This window comes from Bos javanicus, chromosome 28 (genome assembly GCF_032452875.1).
Source record: "Bos javanicus breed banteng chromosome 28, ARS-OSU_banteng_1.0, whole genome shotgun sequence".
Taxonomy (NCBI): Eukaryota; Metazoa; Chordata; class Mammalia; order Artiodactyla; family Bovidae; genus Bos; species Bos javanicus.
This window is the reverse complement of record NC_083895.1, coordinates 10620125-10645296: the sequence shown is the minus strand read 5'-3', so window position 1 is coordinate 10645296 and position 25172 is coordinate 10620125. Positions and strand designations below refer to the sequence as shown.

The 25172-nt window shown below is 45.1% G+C and overlaps 1 protein-coding gene across 7 annotated transcripts in view; it reads right to left on the bottom strand.

The window, feature by feature from the left end:
• Positions 1–25172, bottom strand: part of LGALS8 (galectin 8) — a 34919-nt gene that overhangs the window by 8023 nt on the left and 1724 nt on the right. Inside the window, exons 1-10 of one of the 7 annotated variants that reach the window (XM_061404921.1) lie at positions 19220–19310; positions 16592–16739; positions 6409–6497; positions 5309–5519; positions 3736–3855; positions 2750–2806; positions 1906–1932; positions 1661–1783; positions 1075–1163; positions 14–179 (exon numbers count right to left, since the gene is read on the bottom strand). In XM_061404921.1, the coding sequence (XP_061260905.1) occupies positions 14–179; positions 1075–1163; positions 1661–1783; positions 1906–1932; positions 2750–2806; positions 3736–3855; positions 5309–5519; positions 6409–6497; positions 16592–16636 (927 nt within the window). In that variant the 5' untranslated portion in view covers positions 16637–16739; positions 19220–19310. Of the gene's footprint in view, positions 1–13; positions 180–1074; positions 1164–1660; positions 1784–1905; positions 1933–2749; positions 2807–3735; positions 3856–5308; positions 5520–6408; positions 6498–16591; positions 16740–18913; positions 19005–19133; positions 19311–25172 lie in introns of those variants that run through there. The other 6 variants (XM_061404925.1, XM_061404922.1, XM_061404924.1 and 3 more) reach the window with 6 other exon arrangements.

Sequence of the window (25172 nt, the reverse complement as noted above, 5' to 3'; positions counted from 1 at the left end):
ATAATCATCTCACCTCAAAGTACATCCCAGGACTAAAAGGGAAACAGGTAATATTTCTCTCTTCTTCTCCCCAGGCCTCCTGAAGAAAAGAATTTCTTACAAATGCTTTCACATTCAGGCGTGGGTTCAAGTGGAGAGCAATATCCTTGGATTTTCCTGACAGCAGATCAACAGTAAAGCTTTTGAGAGAATTAAAGAAAAAATTAATTAGCCAAGGAAAAGAGAGGGGTGCCGTTTTAACAATAAGGATTAAACTCAAAGACCCAGGAATGCCACCGAAGGTGATGTTTAAAATTGTGAGTCAGTATACCATTGGTATAAGTATGTTATTTGCAAAATGAAAATATGGAAAGCTTAAAAATCAGTGTTTATAGATCCGACTGGGAAAAAATTACTGGGTTAGAATAAGTGACCCGAAGGATCACATCTGTCACTGGAATAGGGTCCCTCCAAAGCAGAAGCTCTCTCAACATTTACAAGTATTCTGTTCTTCAAAGGGTACTGTGTGTGCTCAGTCACGTCTGACTCTTTGTAACCCCTTGGGACTGCAGCCCGCCAGGCTCCTCTGTCCATGGGATTCTCCAGGCAAGAATACTGGAGCAAGTTGCCGTTTCCTTTTGCAGGGAATCTTCCCAACCCAGGGACTGAGCCTGAGCCTTGTGCTGCCGGCACTGGCAGGCGGGTTCTTTACCACTAGTGCAACCTGGGAAAATAGCTCGCACTTCAAACTTTCAGAACTCTGCACATCTCTGGAAAAGATTGTAAGAGTAGGAATTTGTAAGTCCATGACAAGAGGAGTCCTGACAGAACTGATCTGCTCTCGTAGGCTGCCCTGCAGTTCAAGGCGAAGGCGTGCCTTGTGGACAAAAAGCCACCCTCCTGTCTAGCCACAAAAAGCCTAGGGCTCTGCCACCAACTTTGTCCTTAGCAGTCTAACTGCCTCTGGCTTTAACCGTCTTATTTTTCAAATGAAGCTTATGACGCTAGCCCGACTTGCACCTCACGAGACTGCCGTGACAGGGTAAGAGACGCACAGCCGCATCCGCACTTTCAAGGTCACTTAACGGTACTGACCCTTTGGCGTTTGTATTTACTTCTCCTTTTATGACGACGGTCCGTCCAGGGCCCATGGAGGAGTTCAACCTTGCTACGAACGGCAGAGTCTGCAAAGAAACCCCAGTCAGTGCCAGGCAACCTCAGAAAGAGATCTTGTGGGAGAGCTGCCTGAAGACACCGGGACATGTTTAAAGGCCGTGACCCTGTGACCCCCGTGAAGGGACAGATGAGTCTGCCTTGGTCCCACGGGGGTCCCCGGCCGTCAGCACTGTGCCGGCTCCCAGCAGACTCTCCATGAGGCTGTTTCAGACCATGAAGTGAACGGATGTGGGGAGGGCCCTGAGCCTCCGAGTGACACTCCCTCTGAGAAGTCACCTCGGCTGGGGTCTGGCGTGTGCTCTGTGTCCAGCCTGGAGGGGAGGCGGCCGAGGCCGGGGCAGTTACAAAAACACACTCGGGGCTCAGGGACCTGCTCTCCGTCCATGACACACAATGCCAGCGCCAAGTGGCTGCTTCGGGCTTGGACTGAGGGTGGAGATTACACAACCAGCTAACTAAAACTTAACTTGTTACACAGAATTAGGAAAATTTTGGCTCTTCAAACCTTTGACAAACAGTTGGTAGGTAGTATTTTGGCGCAAGTCAAAGTGTGATTGGCCGGCGAACCTTTGCTCTTGGTGTAGACAGTTCTGGGGACGATTTTAGAAATGTCTCCTCTATTACTAGGCTGTAGGGAAACAGTTCTGCAGTAAGGTATGGAATAAGTGAAGCTGTCTTCCAAGGTTTAAACTTCATTTCCTGGACACTCTTATAAAAAGGTTCCACATGTTATATAGCAAAAATACTTACAAGCTGTGACCCGCCAGACTTTTGTACCTATTGAAAAAGAAAGACAAAAGGAGAATGTGTGACAGGCAAGAAATAAACGGTATAACATGAGCAATCAGATGTTCCTGGCTGTACGACTCAGAGCCTGGGACAGCAGGGCCTGCCCAGCACTGGGCAGGGGACATGTAGGTGCCAGTGCCTTCTGAACACACGCAGGGAGCTGCAGATTGCCACGCAGGCTGCGGACAGTCTGCCTGTCCAGTTCATCGTCTGCATTCTGTAACCTCCACTGTGAGCTAAGCATTTTCCAAAGGCCACACACGGGGTCAAACATGTTTTACTTCTTTCCAGGGTGCTCCCCAGATGCTGAGATTAGAGTCTGCTTATGAACGTGCTGAGATCAGTTAAGACCTCACTTTTCTCCAGTAATAACAGCTAAAAGGTCTGAACTGCACTTGTTTCCATGGGGAACAAGTGGAAACGTGGAAGTTGTTTACTGATGCATTGGTTGTGCTCACTAGGTATAAACACCTCCTGCCAGCCCTACTTGGCAGTTAAGAGAGTTTTTTGTACATGAGATTGGTGGGGAGTGGTCAGATCAGAGTTTAAACAGCAAAACTTAATGCAACCGGCACCCTGAAGTATATGCCTCAATTTTCAACTTCCAGCATATTATTAAAAATGTAAGTTTTCACATTAAAAACATGTTTTCATATTAAAAATGTAAGTGTTCATATTAAAAATGTAAGTTTTCATATTAAAAACATAACTTAAAAAAAACTCAGCCTGCCTGCCACCAAATTTACATGGCAACTAAAAAAGACATTTTTAGACATTTTTAAACTTTAAGAGATTTAATATTTACATTTTCTTTACTTATCCCTGTTGGTTCCAGAGTAGATCCTTGGGTACTTCCTAAATCCTGAAAAAAAGTTCAGATTAATGTTTAACATCCATCAGAATTGTAAATATAATCTTCTTGACATATCAAAAAAATCATAAATGGTACTAAACATGGAAAATATGCAAATATCCAAAATATCCAAAAAGGCAGGAACATTAGCATCCTTCTCCTACTACCAAACTGACAAAAGCTACAGAGGTAAGAACAAGTGTGAAGACTGAGCGAATGAATCAGAGTCTCAAGACTGTAATTTGTTTTACTGTTTGTGGAGGGCAGGTTAGCAATTTCAACTGGACATCCCACTGCTGGGAAACAGTTTTAGAGAGAACTACTCCACGGTACTCCCACGTCAAGGAAATATACCCCCACTCCAGCTATAAAAGGTTGGTTGGTTGTTTCATGGTTATCACTTTGGGTTTTTTGTTAGAACCATGCTAGATTTGAGATCTACAGGCAATAAAGCTCTAGTCAATGATTAGCATTCTACTAGTCCGAATATTTTGGAGAAGGCAATGGCACCCCACTCCAGTACTCTTGCCTGGAAAATCCCGTGGACGGAGGAGCCTGGGAGGCTGTAGTCCATGGGGTCGCTAAGAGTCGGACACGACTGAGCGACTTCACTTTCCCTTTTCACTTTCATGCGTTGGAGAAGGAAATGGCAACCCACTCCACTGTTCTTGCCTGGAGAATCCCAGGGACAAAGGAGCCTGGTGGGCTGCCGTCTATGGGGTCGCACAGAGTCAGACATGACTGAATCGACTTAGCAGCAGCAGCAGTCCGAATATTTACTTCTAAGAAATTAACACACTAGTGAGGGATATATTTACACTGTTTTCATCTCAACAGATGATGTTAGTTAAAGATGTTTCCTACCATTTCATCAGAAAATGTCACCAAAGAAGACCCCCAGACCACCCTCCCCCCGCCCCCTATGGAAGGGCTCTCACCGAGCTGAAGCTGAAGCCCACAGAGTGAATGATGACTTTGCCGTAAATGCCCAGCGTGTCGATCCTCTCTGGGCTGATCCTGTGGGCATACAGCAGGGTATGCCTTCCATTGACAGCCACCTGAACAAACAGAAAACAACAGCCCCCTCCAATAAAGCAGTTAATAAATGAATTTTATTAATTCATCCAAGTTTAAATCTCCTGACTCAGATTTATTTTGAGACTTTTTCCCACAGGTCTCCCCATGACACGTCTGACCAAACTGTGATGAAAGCAACCAGAGCGGACAGCACTCTTAACTTCCTCTGAGTTCCTCATCTGACTGAGCACCAGGGACACTCTCTCCAGACGGATCACACATCGGTTAACACACGACCGCATCCCCATGTGTAGCAGGCCTGTACATGAGACACCCTGGGTGCCCATGAGCCCTGGCAGAGACCTGCCCCACGACCTCATCACCCTGCTGTCCTGAGGACCAGACTCTGGAGACCACCCTGCACAAGGCAGGTGCTCCACACACATTTGGGTAATTTGCTGAATGAATGAACCCAGGCAAATGACCCAAGTTCTCTGAAATTCCTATCTGTGAGCAGGAAGCATGCGCCTCCAGACGCCGCTGTTGGGAGGAGATGACTCCGTCCCTCTCGTGAGACTCCAGCCCAGTGCCTGACCGAGAGGGCACCAGTGCTCCGGGCTCCTTCTTCCTCCCTCCCAGATGCCAGTACACGTGTACGGAGTGTCAGGAAGACACGCAGAACACAGTATGGTCTCAGACCCCAGGGAGCTGCAAATCCCAATGGAAGGCAAAAGGCAGGCAGGAAAAAAAACCAAAGCACAACAGTACAGACCGGCGTTAAAAAAAAATGATACAGACGCAAGGACTCCAACAGCCAGAAGAGGGAGGGGTGGGGGGAGGGGGAGGTTTTGGGGAGGAGGGATGGTGGGAGCAGGCTCTGAAGGTCAGAGGGGTCTGCACCTCGGGTGGGATGTTTCCCTCTGTGCCGTCAAGTCTCTGCTCTGGGAGGCTCCACAGGCTGGAGCAGCCTCGGGACCACATTCCACCTCTGCACACACTAGGGATAAGGTGCTCAGCAGTCCTGACGATACGTGGGCTTTCTAAGATCTCCTCTGGTTAGAATCTCTGGATCCTACGGGACGAGGCAGCACAGGACGGAACTGAACAACCCCCCTGGCCCCGACTCCAACGACAGGATCCCATGTGTCTGTCAGTTCAGACTCCCCCACACTCAGGGTTCTAGTGCCTGCAGTTCACTCTCCATCATCAGTGTAAGCCTGAGCCAGTTCAGAACGAACTCAGTCCTGCAAGGAGAACAATCCAGCAAAGATCCAGTCACACTGGACCTGCATGGTGACATGAGCAGGGACACAGGAGCCAGGCTGTGCCCACCTCAAGGGAAGGTACCCGCCGTGCCCTACTTCTGAGGAGAGTTATAAAGCCAAACCCTTCCTCTGGATTTAGGAGATGTATGGGCGAGTTCACGTGTGTGAAGGGCTTCCCTCATGCTCACTGTCATGAGTGAGGAGTCAACCTCCACCCTCCAAAACCTGCCTGGAACTTCTCTTTCAGGACCATGATCACGATCTCGAATGACTTCTCTTTCTTGAAAGGCATGTCGTAGGTGATCTCCTCCCAGCCCCACTTCTCATTTCTCAGAGTGTTGCAGACAACGCAGTTGGCCCTTTTGAAGCGTGGATTGAAATGGAAGGCCACATCCGCTCGGGGTTTCACACTGCTGCCACACTGCAGGTCCACCTGGAACCTGTGGAGGGAAGAGACGGGCCACGTGGGGACTCAGGAAGGCGGCCGCGTGGAAACCCAGGCCTGCTGACCCCCGTCCACTCCGCTGCTCACCCACCAGGGGGCTGGAACGGCCCAGAATAAGCACCTAATTTCGCAGCCTCCCTGCAGGAGGGCTGGCCCAGGAGTCCCAAGCTCTGCCAATGGGGTGGAAGGGAAGAATTCACGGAAAACTACAGGAAACAGCCTCAACAGTCAGTTGACATCTGTCTTCTGTCCACCCCAAATCTTCCCCCCCAAAACCACATATGGACCCAGGCAGCTACAGAAACAACGTGAGGACCAGAGTCGCAGCTTCCAGGAACCGTGAGAAAGAAGACATCACCCTGGGACAGCGGGTGCGAGCAGGAAGGGGGTCCCGCCTCTGCCAGCTCGATGGCACGGCCTTCAGCCGTCTGGGCTGTCCCCTTTAGATGTCACATTCGCCTCTTATTTAAACCATTGTTACTCGGGCGTCAGTCATACAGAGCCAAGTCCAACTCCAGCTGATACTGCTCATCCAGACTTTGTGCCCAAGGCAAGCATTAGATAAAACCACCTGGACAGGTCTGAAGAGATGCTGTGCGAAAGTTACACTGTAACTAGGCCACGTCCTTGTCATCTGACCACAATTCCCTCCACTAGCTGTGTTTCTAATTCTGCACACTAAAGTCAGACTCACAGCAATAAAAAAATCCAAATCACCTGTATTTCAGTTTTTCATTCCAGGTTCCTCAGCACCTTGGCCAAGGCTGCTGTAAAAGCAAAATCAGCCTCAAGTACCCAGATGGTCTCTCCTACATTATTTGCTGTTGTCCCACAATCACAAAGATGCACTATACTTGTGTTCTCATCTAACACAATGACTTTACCTGTCCGAGTCACTAGGAACATGCCCACGTAGTACAATCAATGTTCCCGGCTCCAACTGCTCAGAAATGGTCCCAACATAGGGGATTACCTAGGAAAAATAATTTTAACAAATGGTCACTTACAAAATCAAAGGACTACACTCTTAAAGGCTGCACATGAATTTGCTCAGACCCTAGCATTTTTCCAAGTCCTCAACATTCAAACAGCTGAGCAGGAACAACGCAGCTTAGAGACAGCAGGACACCTGCAAACCACTCTGGATTCTTTAGAAATAGACACATACTATTTCCAGTACTTTTTATCTGGCTGGAGTGTGTGTTCATGCTCAGTGTGTCTGCCTCTTTGTGGCCCCATGGACTGTAGCCCACCAGGCTTTGTGTCCATGGGTTTCTCCAGACAAGAATACTGGAGTGGGTTGCCATTTCCTCCTCCAGGGATCTTCCCAACCCAGGGACTGAACCCACGTCTCTTGAGTCTCCTGCCTTGGCAGGCGGATTCTTTACCACTTGAGCCACCTGGGAATATCTGGCAAAGGGTTGTATGAAATGCCACACCTTGCCCCTCTGTTTTTCCTAAGGTTCCAGGGATGATCCCAACATGATGTAGGCCAGGCCAGGCCCTACTCTAGCGCTGAAGAAGACAATGACAAGCACGCACTGCCTGCAGAGAGCACTCCACTAAGCTGCTCCACCATACCTGGGACTGGGTGCCTTACCTTACCCACTGGGCTTCCACACCGCACCCCCCATGGGAACCAGAGACCTGCACGGTCAGAAGGATGCACTCAGGGTGCCTGTGGGTCTCTCAAGACATGGCATCTGCAGACCTCGCCTGGTCCAGGGTGCAGGCCTGGGCCCTGACAGGGGTTCCCACACAGGATTCGGGTCTCCCACCTGCCCCTTCCTCACCTGGAACCCAGCATTTTTGTCTGGGGCCTGACACATGATCAGATCTTCTCACTCCCCTCCCCTGGATGGCTCCACCATCCTCCCTGACCACTGGTTATGTGGCTGCATCTCCTGCACCCCAACCACATCCCACTTCCATCTGCAGCCTCTGACCGACCGAGACAAGCAGGCCAGACGCCAGCATACCAGCATACCGAGCTCACCTGGGTTATGACATCTATGCTAAAATTGATCAAGGTAGCTTTGACTGTCAAGAAGTAAGAAATGAAACAAAAGAGGCCATATAATCCCATCTCAAACACAATCTTCTGTGTGAAGCTTTTTCCAGACTCCCTGGGCCAACTGAGTCAGCCCCCTCTGAGGGTCATCATGGTACTCATTACTCTGTTCCTGTGCAAACATATGCCTAGATTTTGAGCTGCATGGGGCAGGACCTAGCCATCATCTTTACACCCCCAGGACAGAGGTCAGGCGATGATCAACAATCACTTGGTGAATGAATGAGCTCTCACCATTCTGGAAACTGGGTTCTGACAGGCGTGGCAACTAAACAGCTGCTGAACAGAGTGTTGCTGCCTTAAGCAGTAGCACAAGAAATCACCAAAGCCAGTGACCATCTGGTGTCACAGCCATTGCTGGGGGCAGCGTGGGGGAGATGAATGGGGCATCAAACCAGAAAAGGAAAAATATAACAGATGTGTAGAGCATGGCCACAGCCACACATCAGACTGGATGGTTTCTGTGTATAGAGAACGTGGAAGTCTCTTGGCCACAGGCAAGAATAAACAGCAGCATCTTTCATGATGTATATCTTTTAATAAAATGAGAACCGTTTTTGTAACTTCAATTTTTTTTTATATTTTCAACTTATATTTTGGCTTCCCAGGTGGCTCAGTGGTAAAGAATCCACCTGCCAATGCAGGAGACACAAGAGATGCAGGTATGATCCCTGGGTCCAGAAGATTCCCTGGAGTAGGAAATGGCAACCCACCTCAGTATTCTTGCCTGGAGAATACAGAGGAGCCTGGCAGGCTACAGTCCAAAAAGTTGGACATGACTAGCAACTGAGCACAACTTATATTTATGCAGAATATTTAATAACACAGAACTGTTAGTGAAATAATTATCAGTGAGAAAGTAGCCTACAAAACTCCATACAGTGTGGTCTCAACCAAGTTAATAATAAACATCAAAAAGGAAAGAGAAAACACTAAAGAAGTAAGCCAAAACTGTTACAACACTTTTCTTGAGGAATGAGATTTTAATTTTCTTCTTTATATATCTGTATATTTTCCAGATTTATATAATAAGCATTTATAATGTTTATTACCACAAATTTTTTATTGTATCAGTCTGAGAAACAACTGTGCTATAAATTTGGGCCATTTGCTGTTTGTTTTCCATATTAATGTTTTCTACTTAGGAATGCACCCTAATTTATATTAATACCACTGCTGCTGCTGCTCTGTCATGTCTGACTCCTTGTGACCCCATGGACTGTAGCCTGCCAGGCTCCACTCTGTCCATGGGATTTTCCAGGCAAGAATACTGGAGTGGGTTGCCATTTCCTCCTCCAGGGGATCTTCCCGACCCAGGAAATGAACCAGGGTCTCCTGCATTGCAGGCGGATTCTTTACCTGCTGAGCCATCAGCAATACTCAACTTTTTTGGACCATATGAAGGAAACAAAAGCCCCTCAGCCCACTTACTCCCTCACAAATAGGCTCCTGTGGAAAGGGAGAAGGGTGCTGTTTTCAAGGCAATTCCAAGCTTTGAGGCTTTGATGTTTCACAAATAATTTACATAAAACAATACAACACAGACCTGAACACACTGGAGACAGTGTCATAAACTTAAGCCTTAGTCAGGTTTGGCATTAACCTGCCTGAACATCCAGCGGATTCATACTGCTTTGCCTTTTATGTCATTCATCAGATGTCTGCTCTACACCAGGGTTGGGTCAGGCAGCCTGCAGCTGGAAAGAAGTATGAGTTCCGTCCATCCAGGAGGAGCTGATGATACAGCTGGGAAGAAGTCAGATACCCTCCAAAAGATGATTAGTGGAAACGTGACACTCTGTACAGCTGTTCGAATCAGAACCTCCTTCCAGCTGGGAAACCCTCTATCTTATGAACATGAGCACTCATCCAAACTGTGATGAAGGCATACGATGCAGATCTGTCCATCAGCACCTCCAGTTCAGACTCTAAGCTGGACGTCATGACAAGCAGCAGCCAGAATCCTGCAGTGCTCACTTGGGCCGAGGGGGGCAGCAGAGGCACCGGCGGCGCCGCCAGAGCACAGAGGACGGTTGGTCCGCTGCGGGCAACAGCCCTGAGCCCGGTTTGGGCTGCTGTCTATGATGACATCGGTGACAAGCCTGGTTCTTTGGTCCAGCCTGCTGACATCACTTAATAAATTCCTCTTCTGCTCAAATTAGCAGCTGGCTTCTGTTTTTGCAACTACCAGCCCTGGCCAAGTCCGCATCTTCCCAAAAATGGGGCAGGAAGGAAGTGTTGAATAAATGCTTCAGAAAAATATATAGAGAGCTGAACTGAGGTGGCCACAGCTGATGAATGAGGTATGATGTGACCTGGGGAAAAAGTATAGTTAGGCAGAAAGGAGAAGGAAGCCAGTTCAGGTAGAAATGTCCAGCTACGAAGGCAGAGAGGCAGGGAAAGACAAAACTTATCCGGGAGACAGTAAACAGTAAGGGAGCAGCTAAAGACAGAGTTAGAGGCGGACTTTAGACTAACAAGACAAAAATGGGATTGGGAACAACAATCCAGTGGGCCGGGGAATATCGGGGAGGCCGCCTGGCAGCAAGTAAGCCTGGCATAGAGAGATAAGAGCCTGATCCACGCTGATGGCAGCAGACGCTGAGGGGGTGGGGGTGGGAGAAGATAAACACTGAGCTATATCAAAGAAAACTGTCTACGTGGGGCCCCCACCTAAAATGGTAAAACTGTGGAAGAAACAAATTTCAGAAGGAAGATGACGACTTTAGCTGTGAACACCCTTAGTGTGAAAGGTTGGCAAGACATCTAAGGGGAAATACACTGAAAGGAGTGGGAGACTCAGGACCAACATTAAGGGAATGGCCAAGACTCAGCAGTCAGAGAAGAGATGATGACTTAATGAAATGAGAGATACTAGACAAACTGAGAGAGGAAGTCAGGAGCAAAGTCTCAATGGTGGTCAGTTACGGGCTGTGCGGTGTCAACACAGCAGACCTGGCTGCTGGCTTTGAAAGGCTTCCTTCCAAGAAACGTGAATTTAGGGAGAGCACCCACCACCCTAACTGAGAAGGGGGGGTTACCCACCTCAACTGTTTGTGCAAACATGATTTATGCTGAACACCTGCTTTCCTGCTGGGAGTCTGGAGTTTTGGTACCTCCTAGGCAGATGCTATGGAGAAGGCAATGGCACCCCACTCCAGTACTCTTGCCTGGAAAATCCCATGGAGCCTGGTAGGCTGCAGTCCATGGGGTCGCTGAGAGTAGGAAACAACTGAGTGACTTCACTTTCACTTTTCACGTTCATGCACTGGAGAAGGAAATGGCAACCCACTCCGGTGTTCTTGCCTGGAGAATCCCAGGGACGGGGGAGCCTGATGGGCTGCCGTCTATGGGGTCGCACAGAGTCGGACACGACTGACACGACTTAGCAGCAGCAGCAGCAGCAGGCAGATGCTATCTACACAACATCTCTCAATAAAGACCACAGGTGGTGAGTCTCTAATGAGCTTCCCTAGTACAGAATATCTCACACGGTCACAGCTAGCTGCTGGGAGATTTAACTCCATCCCCTGTGACAGCACTGGCAGGATACCCTTGAAATCCTGTTCTGATCCCCTGGACTTGGCCCCATGTGCCTCTTCCCTTTGTGGTTCTTGCTCTCCATCCTTTCACTGGGACACATCACAGCCACGGGCATGACTGAGCTGGTGAATCATTACAACTGAGGGTATGTGGGAGACTTCAATGCAGGGAGTGAGAAAAGAAAGAAGAAAGAAGGATCTGACAGAGCAGGGCAGTCATGTCAAAGAAGTCAATTTCAAAAAGGGAATGTCTCTAACATGGAAAAATAAGGAAGACCTCACTCCTGCCTCCACCAAAAGATAATGAAATGGATATCATACTCTCTGACACAGTGATTCCACTTTTATAGATTTCTCTTGTAAAATACTAGCACATGTACACAAATTTGCACCTCCAAGGATGTACACTACAGCCCTGGAAAATCATAAATAGATCTAGCCCTTTAACAGGGGGCTGGTTAAGTAAGTCACAGTACATCCACACAGTGGGCAAATTACGCAGCCACTAAAATAAGTGAGGAAACTCTATGCTGACACCTCCAAAATGTGTTAAATGCAATAAAGCACAGTATAGCACAGCTTATCCAATATGATACATGCATGTAAAGAAACAGTATACAAAAGGCGATACACACAACATATGTTCTCTCTTGGATATTCACATACAGTCTCAGGAAGGATATACAAAAACCTGGTAGAAAAGTTACCTTTAGGGAGGGTAAATGAGCACCAAGGTAGGAGGAAAATTTATGTTTTAATGAAATCCTGAAATACTGCTTGAATTTTAAAAACGTTGTACATATCTTTTCTTTGTATTTTTAAAATAATAAGGAAAAGTCATTTGAATTGGGGATAAATGAATTTAAAATTTTGAAGACAGATTAACTTCAAACTGTTGGGGGCTTGGCAGCATGGAAGGACACTGAAAGAAATGGACATCCACAAAAGGGAAACTGGTTTGGAAAGAAGATGGGAGTTTTGTTTTGAACTCACAGTCCTGAAGGGCTGGCAGGGCATCTAAGTGAGCTGGAGGTCACAGAACGATATACAAACTGCACACATATTCAAAAGGTGATCAGTCAACACAGAAATAGATGAAGCACAGGCTGGAATGAAGATTTCAGGGAGAAATATCAATAACTTCAGATATGCAGATGACACCCTTATGGCAGAAAGTGAAGAGGAACTAAAGAGCCTCTTGATGAAAGTGAAAGAGAAAAGTGAAAAACTCAACATTCAAAAAACAAAGACCACGCATCCGGTCCCATCACTTTATGGCAAACAGACGGGGAAACAACAGAAACAGTGACAGACTTTCTTTTCTTGGGCTCCAAAACCACTGTAGATGGTGACTGCAGCCATGAAAGTAAAAGACACTTGCTCCTTGGAAGAAAGGCTATGACAAATTGGACAGCATATTAAAAAGCAGAGACATTACTTTGCCAACAAAGGTCTGCCTAATCAAAGCTATGGTTTTAGTGGTCATGTATGGATGTGAGAGTTGGACCGTAAAGAAAGCTGAGGGCCAAAGAATTGATGCTTTAGAACTGTGGTGTTAGAGAAGACTCGAGAGTCCCTTGGACAGAAAGGAGATCAAACTGTGTGTCAGTTGTCTAGTTGTGTCCAATTCTTTGTGACCCCATGGACTGTAGCCTGCCAGGCTCCCCTGTCCATGGAATTCTCTCAGCAAGAATACTGGAGTGAGTTGCCATTTCCTTCTCCAGAGGATCTTCCTGACCCAGGGATTGAACCCAGGTTCCCTGTATTGCAGGCAGACTCTTTACCATCTGAGCTATGGAGAAGTCCCTGAGATCAAACCAGTCAATCCTAAAGGAAATCAGTGCTGAGTATTTATTGCAAGGACTGATGCTGAAGCTGAAACTCCAATACTTTGGCTACCTGATACAAACAACTGACTGACTGGAAAAGACCGTGATGCTGGGAAAGACTGAAGGCAGAAGGGGACGACAGAGCACGGTGAGATGGCTGGATGGCATCACCGACTCGATGGACATGAGTTTGAGCAAGCTTAGGGAGTTGGTGATGGACAGGGAAGCCTGGCGTGCTGCAGTCCATGGGGTCACAAAGAGCTGCACACGACTGAATGAACTGAAAAGACAGCAAAGAAATAAAGAGAGACACTGAAGACGAGAGTGGTAAAAAGACAAGAAAGAAATGAAACTACGGGTAAAAACACAAGAGGGCAGGGAGGAATAAATTAGGAGCTTGGGATTAACATACACACACTACTACTTACAAAATGGATAATCAATAAGGACCTACTATATAGCACAGGGAACTCTACTCGGTACTCTGTGATTAGCTACATGGGAAAAGAATCTGAAAAAGAATGGATATGTGTATATTTGTAACTGAATCACTGTGCTATACACCTGAAACTAACACAACCCTGTAAATCACCAATATGCCAATATCAACTTGGAATTTCAAAAAATTAGGATTCAGAAAAAAAAGATCAAAATGCAGAGTCATGGTGCAGAAATCAATAGAGCAGAAATCGACTGTCTCAGGAAGGAAGTTAGCAAAAGAACAAGGGAACAAATAGGAAGGATCTTCAGAGATTTTTAAAAAGACATTTTTATCGTTTTGTGTTTTAAGGTTAAACTGCAAGGTAGAAAGGGAGGTCCTTAGAATACTAAGGAAAAAAGAATCAATGTGGAAGTAAGGTTCCTAAGGAAATTGGAATCATGAGCTTTTCAGGGTGGGATTAATATTAGCAAATGGCTTGTTAACTAAAAGCGAGAACCAAATGGATTAATTTCTAAATAACTTCTCAACTCATACCTGATCACATCCTAAGACCTCTATAAACAATAATAATAAAATATTTAAGCAGATTATTGAGTTGCCAAACAAGAGATTTCACTGAAGGAACTTCTGGTATGAAGATACTGTCTTCCAAATTAGTCACTCAATTTGAGTGGAAAGAAAAGTGAGCCGAACTTTCTTAAGTCTTGGAATTCTATCAACTGAACCTGTCGATGAAATATACTAAATAGGAAAAAAATTATACAGGCCAGTTATACAACTGACTTAATCTTTTCCAAGAGTGAATATGAACAGAATTTGTCTACCATAATTTTTAAATATATTTTAAGTCATTTTTATTGAACTGATTTTAATTATACTGTTTTAGCTGGTGACAGCTGCCCCAAACCAAGACAAAGCCCTTGTGAAGGCTACTCGACATCCTCAAGGCAATCCAGTTTGCTTCCGTATTTGGAATATATTGTTGAAATAGTTATACTTTTGAAATTATACAATCAAGCAAACCATGCAGACAAGTGTGGTGGCCAAAATGTTCATTTGGGTTTCTCCATAACATGACGGAAAAACCTGAATGAACTTTTGGGCCAAACCAATATATTATTCAAAAAGACATTATGCATTAAAAAATAATTTTGAAAGAAGCTTCAGTTTTATAATTGACACATTCTGTACTTCATGCTCTCAAAATAAGAAATGCCTTAAAACTAACTCTATGTTTCTTTACTGATGTGAATGAATAGAATTCGTATCAGTAGGAACTGAAATTTAACATATAAGAGACAATACACGTGGACCAAAATGTTAGAAATGTAAAGAGATAAAATAGAAAGATGGCAGTTCTGTCTTCACAAGCTTAATGAAGAGTATAGCAGAAACTCCATAAACACTTGCCAGTTGAGTGAACTGATCACTAAGGAAATACCCAGAATGCAGGAAGATATCTACTCTGGAAACATGCTGTCATGAACCATTCTCAGAACGGCACCAGGAGTCCTGAATGCAGCATCTGTTCCAAGTGCCCTGTCCTCAGGTAATGAAACGTCAGCTGATTTTTGTTTCAACTCTGCAGTTGACGGTGCTAACCCCAGAAACCACAGCAAACATCAGTGTGCTAGTATCAAGACAGGCGAAGATCTCAGGTTATAAAACTGTTTTCTAAATAACACTCAAATAAGGTGTCTCTGTGATGCAGGGCAGAGCTGAACATTAACCCGACCATCCACCCCTCCTGGCTTGAGCAAGGGTTACATTTCGGTTCCCCTTGACAGGGAGAATATTTCTTTTTTTCTTTCAATCTTTGCAGAAAGTTAAGTCTACAACTTTGAGATGTTTTTAATCCTTGAGATGCACAAAATCTTTTAAAATGTCTAGCTGACTTCAAGTTCAGCAAGTGTTTGTTCAGCAAGTTTTTAAACCTACTAGAAATGAAGGCTATTTCTTCCAAAACTGACTTTGCTTTATATGGTGGTTGTACCTCATTCTTACACAATGACAGTAAACGTTAGGGGGAAAAAAAGAGCTAGAGCTACAAAGAAAATAACAAAAAACTGAACTCACTTACACTAATAAGACTGGCTGAAGGCCTTACTTGAAGGACTCTTACCAGGAGTCTCCTACAGAGGGTTTACCAAAAAAAAAAACAAAAACAAAAAAAAAAAACAAAAGCAAACCAAACAAGCAGCAACTCTGTCTTGGATGTAAATTCAAGATTCTGTTTCGGACATATAGAAACTAGACATTTCTAAAGATTCTCCCACCACAGGAACTGAAACCAGTTCATTACTGAAATTCTAGCAATTACATTCACGGGTTCCTGAACTGGCCTGAGGTTCACACAAGACTATTAGTTTTTCTCCTTCTCCACCTCACCACTGGCTTTGAACATTCCCCTGCTCAAGTAACAAGCGGGATTTGAAAGGCAGAGGGAAAGCTGAGAGATGAACTTCTCACGAACAGGTCTAGTTAAAAAAAGAAAATGAAAACGTGTACAGAAAGAAATCCATTCCCTCTGGAAATTACATCTTATGATGGTCTAAGCCTTCTTCCCACCACGATCAGAGTGGTTTTCCCATCGCTCTTCCTCCATGTTCTTTATTCACAGCATGTCTCATCACCCCGTACAGCTGACCTTTGAACTACACAGGTTTGAACTGCGCAGGTCTGAATCCACTTACACTTGGATTTTTTTTTTTTTTTTTTTTTTTTTCAGTAAATACGTACTATCTATTGGCGATTGGCTGAATTCCCAGATGCCGAATTGTGGGTACTGAGAGGAGAGCTGAATATTGAATTTAAGCATCTGTGGGGCTGCAAGGGCTGGAAATGGCTTTGAGTCAGCACCCACTGCAGTTCCATCACATAGCAGCTGCTCCGTTTATGTTTACTGAACTTCACTTCTGCCCCCACCCACCTCCTGCAATGAGTAATTATTTGTTGTTGTTCATTCGCTAAGTCGTGTCCTGATTCTTTACACTGCAGCATGCCAGGCTCCTCTGTCCTCCACTATCTCCCAGGTAATAATTGGGTTGGCCAAAAACTTCATTTGAGTTTTCCCGTAAGATGTTATTGAAAAACCTGAACTAACTTTCCAGCCAATCTGATATTACTCTTTGGACTTGCTCTCAACACTGCCACAGGCAAAAAGTGATTGTGGAGATCAGTTACCGGGTTATAGATGACATTCTGCAGATTGTTTAAGGACAACATCATTCTCTTCCACCTTATTGTTGACTGGGCTCTCTTCCAGGTATGGTCTAAGATTTTAAATACGTTTCACTTAAAGAATTCCCAGATTGAAGCCGAGGCACGTGCCCTATGTAAAATCAAAAGAGAGGGAAAGAAAAATAAGCATACACCATTTTTCTTCATATTATAACTATTTTAAAATATATCAATTATTGTACTGATATTTATCAAATAACAGGATGCTATTACAACCAAAGATCTGACTCCAACTCTTATCAAATGTACTCTACTAAATAATTTTGTATTATGAGGACAGGACATATTAAATTTAAAAAATATATCTGTAGAACATTTCTAACTTGGAAACTTTATTAGAAATACTTATTACTGGGAGTTCCCAGTGGCTAGTGGCTTTTACTGCTGTGGCCCAGGTTCAATCCCTGGTCAAGGAACTGGGATCCCACAAGCTGTGCAGCACGGCCAAAAAAAAAAAAAAAAAGAAAACTTATTATTAAAATACTAAACCAAATGGTAGGAAATACCCCTATAAATCATCAGAGATATTCACTTAAACTTTCTCATCTGTACAATGAGAATAATAATAGTGTTCACCTCACAGGTTTATTCTACGGATTAAATGAATAAATAAAACAATGGAATAGCACATGCTTTAGAAGTTTTATATATTGTTATTAGTAGAAGGGAATGCTCTTCCTCCTCCAAATTAAACAAGTTGAAAGAAAAAAAAAATCCAGTGCCTCAAATATTAACTTCCCTGTGGCTTAGAAAAAAAGTGGGGTGTGGAGGATCAGCAACAGTTTTCAAGATAAAAGGACCCATCAGTACTACATTTAACAGCTCCAGGGAAGACCTGAAGACAAAGAACTAAAAGAGAAACAAAACTAAAGCTTCTGACATTTTACCTCCACTAATTCTATCATTATACCAAAGGGCAATACACACTGATCACATCTATCACTCTGAATCTATTAAGAAAAAGAACTGCATTTCCAACGCTGGATGTAACAAACTGAGTGGTTATGTTAAATCACAGCAAGAGGGATTTTGTAGGTGAAATTACAGTTACAAATCAGCTGATGTCAAGACAAGGAGATTGTCCTCCATTATCTAGTGCTGCTGCTGCTGCTGCTAAGTCGCTTCAGTCGTGTCCGACTCTGTGCAACCCCATAGACTGCAGCCCACCAGGCTCCCCCGACCCTGGGATTCTCCAGGCAAGAATACTGGAGTGGGTTGCCATTTCCTTCTCCAACACATGAAAGTGGAAAGTGAAAGTGAAGTCACTCAGTCGTGTCCCACTCTTAGCGATCCCATGGACTGCAGCCCACCAGGCTCCTCGGTCCATGGGATTTTCCAGGCAAGAGTACTGGAGTGGGGTGCCATTGCCTTCTCAGATTATCTAGTGGGCCCCATGTAATTACATGAGCCCTTAATAAAGAAGGAAGCCAGAGAGATGTGGTAGAAAAAGAAATCAGAGATGTGAAGCATGAGAATTCAACACATGATTGCTGGCATTTGAGAGGGAGTGTAGGTGGGCACACAAGGAAACTGTAAGAAAGAAACTCCGAAAACAAACTCAAGTATCCTGGAAGTGGGCTATTCCCGAGAGAATAGAGCCCAAACTGCAAACACCCGCACTTATCTTGTGACACCCTAATCACCTAACTTAGCTAGTAACACTCATCCTGGTCCCTCTAATTTCTGATCAAAGAGCTGTAAGAAATAAGCGGGTGTAATCAAAACATCAAGTTTTATGCCCTAAATATATACAATTTCTGTTTGTCACATATACCCCAATAAAGTTGGCAAAAAAAAAAAACAAAACTGTATCCTTCTTGGCTTATAAATGTGACCGCAATCTATTAACTTGCTACGTTAGTCAAAAATCTCAAAACTTTTTGTTTTGCACCATCAAACTCGGGAAGTATCAAGAAGACCAAAAAAGAAAGGATACAGAGTTTCCACGGCCACATTCAGAATTTTCTTGCGACCAGACAGTGATCCAATTTAAGCCATAGGCCCGTGTGAAACCAATCATTCCCGGAAACATCCACAGGCACGAGTCCTGCTCTAATTAATTAACACTTGGTTCGCATCCCAAGAAGCCATCATGATGCTGAAGCAGTTAAAGGACTTGCGTTTCCCTAACGTTTAATCCTACAGTCAATGACTCTGCATCTCACAAAAAGAGTGTTCAGAGTCCGGGAGGACCAAGGAGGTCTGCCATTCAACTCGAAGAGCCCGTCATTTAAAACACTGGGAAGGAAACGACCGCGATCCCACCGAGTGAAGGCGGCGCTCGGCCCCAGGCAGGGAGGTCAATGGTGCGAAGGCAGCCCCGAACGAGGGGGTGGTCAGCAGCGGGGCCAGCGCCGGGGGCCCCGGGGCCGCGACCCGGGACCGCGACTCATCCCTGGGGCGCCGCGCGCCGGGCAGTGCCCGCCGCCAGCCGGGTCCTCCGCGGTGACAACACGCGAGACGGGGAGACGGGAGCCAGCCCCACCTTCTGACTCTGACGCAGGGCCAAAAACGCCCGGCCCCCTGCTCGGCCGGCGCACCCACCGCGGCAACAGCCCCCCGACGACTCACCCCGGGACTGGCGTCTCAGCGCTGAGCGTTGGAAGCTGTCGGTCCGCAGCGGCGCGTCGTCCGCGTTCCCGGCCGGGCGCGCGCGGGCGGCGACCGGAAGCGAGAGGAGTCAATCCGCCGCCACTTCCCGCTTCGAGCGCCCCGGGCGTCGCCGTCGGCTTTGCGTCTGTGTCCGGGTCGCGCTCCCGGCTCCGCTGGGTTGGCGGCCCGGCCTCAATGCTGCCCGCCACCGGGCTGGGCCTCCTACACAGCCTGGGGACGCGGAGCGCGACCGGCTTGCTGCGGGACGGCAGAGAGGGAGGGGGCTGAGTGTGTTTACAAAATTCCCAGACTCTTGCCTGCAGTCGGGACTGGGGCCGGAAAGTGCGGCAGAGAGACCACCTGCTCCCTCCGCCTGCGTGTCCGCGGCCTCCAGCTCCGGTGTGGACGCCGCACAGGCCCCCCTGGACCCGGCGAAGGCCCCCTCCACGCGGACAGGGGCGGCGGGGGGGAGGCGTCTCTGACCTTCCCTGGTCGCGGGGGTCAACGGGGTAGGTGCCAGGTATTTATTTCTCTAGGTTTGCTTCCTTATCTGCCTGGGGTCAGAGTCCAACCAGTGCAATGAAAGAGAACCTGATTTGGAAGCACCCCGTTTGGGGCCACAACTTCGGGTGTAAGTAAAGTGATGGGGAAATGGGTTCAGTATAGCTGGACTTCGTCCAGTCTGGATCCGCCAAACATTGAATCTAACTTGGACTTCAGTCCCTGCGGCTTCTCCACCAATTTTGTGTGTTGCCGTTTTCTTAGTTTTATCAGGACTTCCCTGAGAAAAATGTCAGCGGTACAGAGCCTAGTTGTAGGTGTTCACAAATAACCAGCTTTCCTGTCCAGGGCCCATACTGACTGCCAGTTTGACCTACTGGCTGTAAAAACAACGTCAGCGACAAGTACAAAGTTACGTAAGCTACCTTGAACACCTGGTCCACTTTGTTTTCTGATAGGGATCATGAAGTTATTATCTTCCTACTTGTCTCTGCTTGACTTTTATCCAGGTTTCCTTTGAAAGGCAGGTTTTGCTGTCCCTGCCCTGGACCTTCTCCCCTCGGTATCCTTGGGCTTTATTATTTTTTATTTAAATTGAGGAATTCATTACACACTTCATACCATCGAACTCACATTCTGATTCCCTATTACATTTCTCTCCTCCTATTCATTTTCCAAGTTTGCTTCACTCTTCAGGATTCAACTTCAGTAGCTGAATTTAACCTTTAAGATACACTACCTGGAACTTGTACTTAGCCTTGTTCGGTCTATTCAACACGGATTTAAATGAGAAGAGGAAAATGTCCTGTGTATTCCCCAATGCCTAATGTAATAATGCTTTGCATGAAGTTGACACTCTAAATGTTAGGTTAAAATGACAGGTTATTGATAAAGTGAGGAGCAATTGAATGTCTTCACAACTTTGCCTGGGTTGATTACCTTTCTCCACAAAGTTGAAATAAATATACATCAATGCTCTATTTCTTTGGTAAATGGAATTTAGGTATAAATGGGACTGTGTAAATGGGCTTCCCCAGTGGCTTTGGCCATCTGATGCAAAGAGCTGACTCACTGGAAAAGACCCTAATGCTGGGAAAGATTGAGGGCAGGAAGAGAAGGGAACAACAGAGGATGAGATGGTTGGATGGCATCAATCACTCAATGGACATGAGTTTGAGCAAACTCCCGGAGATAGTGAAGGACAGGGAAGCCTGGCTGCTGTTGTCCGTGCGGTCTCAAAGAGTCGGACACGACTGAGCGACTAAATAACAGTGGCTTAGCAGCAGTGAAAAAAACATCTGCCCACAGTGCAGGAGACTCGGGTTCAATCCCTGGGTGGGGAAGATCTAGGAGGGCATGGCAACCCACTCCAGTATTCTTGCCTGAAAAATCCCGTGGACAGAGGAGCCTAGTAGGCTCTGGGGTCTCCAAGAGTCCAACATGACTGAAGCATGACACAGGACTGTGAAAGGGCCAGAAATCCTGGGTTGGTGCAATAATGTTGGACTAAAAGGTGTGCAAATCCAAAAAATTTATTCTTAAAAAACTTTAGTCCCTGTTTTGTTCAGTGAGCTCAGTATGTTTTTTATATCTTTAAAAATCAACAAATATATACTCAGTGCCCACCATGACAAGGCACAGTGGTGAGGAACACAAGTAGACAAAGAGCTTTGTAGTATTTGCCTTCAGGGCCCTTCTAAATGCAGAGAAGAGATATAATATATGGAAGTCCCACCTCTTTTCCTTGGATTATTACAATAGCTTCTTCATTGACTTCCCTGCTTTTGCCTTTCCCCCCTGCAGTCTGTTCTCAACACAACAGCCAGAGAGATCATGACAACACACGATCCAAACAATGTTACTCCTCTCTCAAACCTTCCACTGCTGCTGCTGCTGCTGCTAAGTCACTTCAGTTGTGTCCGACTCTGTGTGACCCCATAGACCATAGACGGCAGCCTACCAGGCTCCCCTGTCTACTTTTTGCTTATTCTTTGAGTGCAAGTCCGTTACACTTCATGTTCTGGCCCCACCCCTGTTCGCTCTGACTTTTCACTTCCTACCATGCTCCTCCTCCCTTTTTCTGTCCTGACCACACTGGCCTTTGTGGTGTTGCAATGGCACCCCACTCCAGTACTCTTGCCTGGAAAATCCCATGGACGGAGGAGCCTGGTAGGCTGCAGTCCATGGGGTCGCTAGGAGTCGGACATGACTGAGCAACTTCACTTTCACTTTTCACTTTCATGCATTGGAGAAGGAAATGGCAACCCACTCCAGTGTTCTTGCCTGGAGGATCCCAGGGACGGGGGAGCCTGGTGGGCTGCCATCTATGGGGTCGCACAGAGTCGGACACGACTGAAGCGACTTAGCAGCAGCAGCACCACACCTGTGTGTTTGTCACACTCCCAGATCAGAACCTTTCCTTGTGATGTTTCCTTTACCTCCTTAAAAGTCTACTCAGTGTCAATTCTCAGTTAAGCCCTTCCTGACCACTGTATTTAAAATTGTAGACACCCTCCCAAAACACACACACACAATCCCCTATCACTCTTTCTTGCTTTATTACTCTCTAGCATTTACCATATTCTATCTAATATGCTGTATTATTTACTTTTTTATTTTACTTCATCCACCAGACTACAAGCTCCATGAGGACAGGAGCAGTTTTGACTTCTCTTGTTTATGGCAAGTAGCAATTTTTTTTTCTTTTAGACCTCATTGTGCAGCATGGGGACATTAGTTTCCCAACCAGGGATCGAACCGCATGCCCCCTGCATTGGGAGCACGTAGTCCAACCCCTGAGCCACCAGTCTTTACCCTGACTTCTTGTTTCAGTGGCTCTGCATTCCAGTGGAGGACACAGGGAGTGATGCGTTTTGGGGAAGATTAAGGTGATGTAATTGGGAGCACATGGGTGACTACTTTAGTTGCATGCCTGGGAAAGTCTCTCCAAAAAGGTGATGTTTAAGCTACTGGTAAATCAAAGAAAGGAGACAGCTAACAAAACGAAATGACAACTTATGGACTGGGAGAAAATGTTTGCAAGCATGCGGCTGACAAGGGCTTAATGTCCAAGATATATTAACAGCTCGTGCAGCTCAATACTAAAAAAAAACAGCCCAATAGTAAATTGGCAGAAGACCTTAATAGACACTTCTCTAAAGAAGATATACAGATAGCTGACAGGCACGTGGAAAGATGCTCAGTGTTCCTAATTATTAGAGAAATGCAAATAAAATAAAATGCAATCAAATCAAAATAAATGCAAATCAAATCAAAATATAATATGCTATCATCTCTCACTGGTCAGAATGGCCATCATCAAAAAGTCTACAAATAATAAGTGCTGGAGAGGGTGTGGATAAAAGGGAACCCTCATACACTGTTGGTGGGAATGTGAGTTGGTGCAGTCACTGTGGAAAACAGAATGGAGAGTCCTTTAAAAACTAAAAATAGACTTGCCATATGACCCACCAATCCCACCCCTGGGCTTATATCCACAAAAGACAAAAACTAATTTGAAAAGAAACATGCACCCCAATGTTCACAGCAGCAGTATTTACAATAGCCAACACGTGGGAGCGACCTAAGTGTCTACTGACACATGATGAGTGGATAAAGAAGGTGTAGTGTATATATACACCTACACACACATGTACAACAGAACATTAACTCAGCCGTAAAAAAGAATGAAATAATGCCGTTTGCAGCATTGCATGGACCTAGAGATTATTGTACTAAGGGAATAATGTCAGAGGAAAACAAATATCTATGATATCCCTTCTCTGTGAAATCTAAAAAAAAAAATGATACAAATGGTCTGATTTACAAAACAGAAATAGACTCAGACACAGAAAACAAAGTTTTGGTTCCCAAAAAGGAAAAGGAGAGGAGGGATAAATTAGGAGTTTCAGGTTAACAGATATGCAGCAATGTGTATAAAATGGATAAAGTTTCTACTGTATAGCACAGGAAATTATATTCAATAACCTATGATGGAAAATAATCTCTCTATATATTATACACACACACACACATATATATATACACAGCACTACTTATTTGTAGACTTTTTGATGATGGCCATTCTGACCAGTGAGAGATGATAGCATATTGTAGTTTTGATTTGCATTTCTCTAATAATTAGGTACGTTGAGCATCTTTCCATGTGCCTGTCAGCCATCTGTATAATCTTCTTTAGAGAAATGTCTGTTTAGGTCGTCTGCCAATTTTTTATTGGGTTTTTCTTTAATATTGAGCTGCATGAGCTGTTTATATATATATGTATATATATATACAGACTTCCTTGGTGGCTCAGTGGTAAAGAATTCACTTGCAAGGCAGGAGACAAAGAAGATGTGGGTTCAATCCCTGGGTCAGAGACCCAGGAGATTGGAGAAGGGAATGGCAACCTACTCCAGTATTCTTGCCTGGAGAATCCCATGGACAGAGACGGGCTACACAGGGTTGAAAAGAGTCAGACACAACTGAAGCAACTTAGCACATATATATATATTATATATATATATATATCACTTCGCTGTATACCTGAAACACAACATTGTAAATCAACTATATTTCAATTTTTTTTAAAAAAGAGTAAAGCAACTATACTCCAATAAAAATTTTAAAAAATAAAAAAGTAAGAAAGATGGGAGGCAGTCACATGAAGATCTTAGGGAAGAGCACTGTTGACTGAAGGAATAGATAATGCAGTCTTTTGGGCTCTTGGGAACACATTGAAGGCTTTCAGGCACAGAGACCACCAGCACGGCTAAGCAGAGTAAATGGGGGAGAAATGATAAGTGATGAAGTCATGGACTTTGATGAGGTCACATGGGAGAGCAGATAGATGAAGAAGTTGACCTGGACAGAGCCCTAGGGAGAAAAAAAGAAGAAAAAACAATAAAAGAGACTTGAGAAGGGGTGGCCGTGGAGACCTGCTGCAAATGTGTCATAGCAGCCAAAGGAAGGAAGTGTTTTAAGAGAGTTAAACAACCAGTTGTGCTGTTAAGAGATCAAGGAACACAGAAGTGACCAATGAATTTAGAAACATAGAGGTCACTGGTGACTGACTCTGAAGTGGATTGAGGCATGTGAGGTGGTGGAAACAATGACTATAAATATCTTAAGAAGTTTTGCTGTGAAGAGGAACAAAAAGTGCTAAGGCTAAGGAAGCAGTGAGGTAAAGGGAATATTTTTATTTTCTTGTGTTTCTATTTTTGTTTTTTAAGCAGAAGATACTACAGTGGTGCCTTTTATCAAGTAAGCCACAATAAGAAATACATTTACTTTGTGACTTGTTACATACCTATTTAAAAGCATGTAAACAAAAATTTCACAAAACCCTACTCTCATTTTTCTTTTTAAAATACTGCTTATAACTCTCTAAAATGTTCACAAGACCAAATGTTACAAATTGTAGACAATTGCC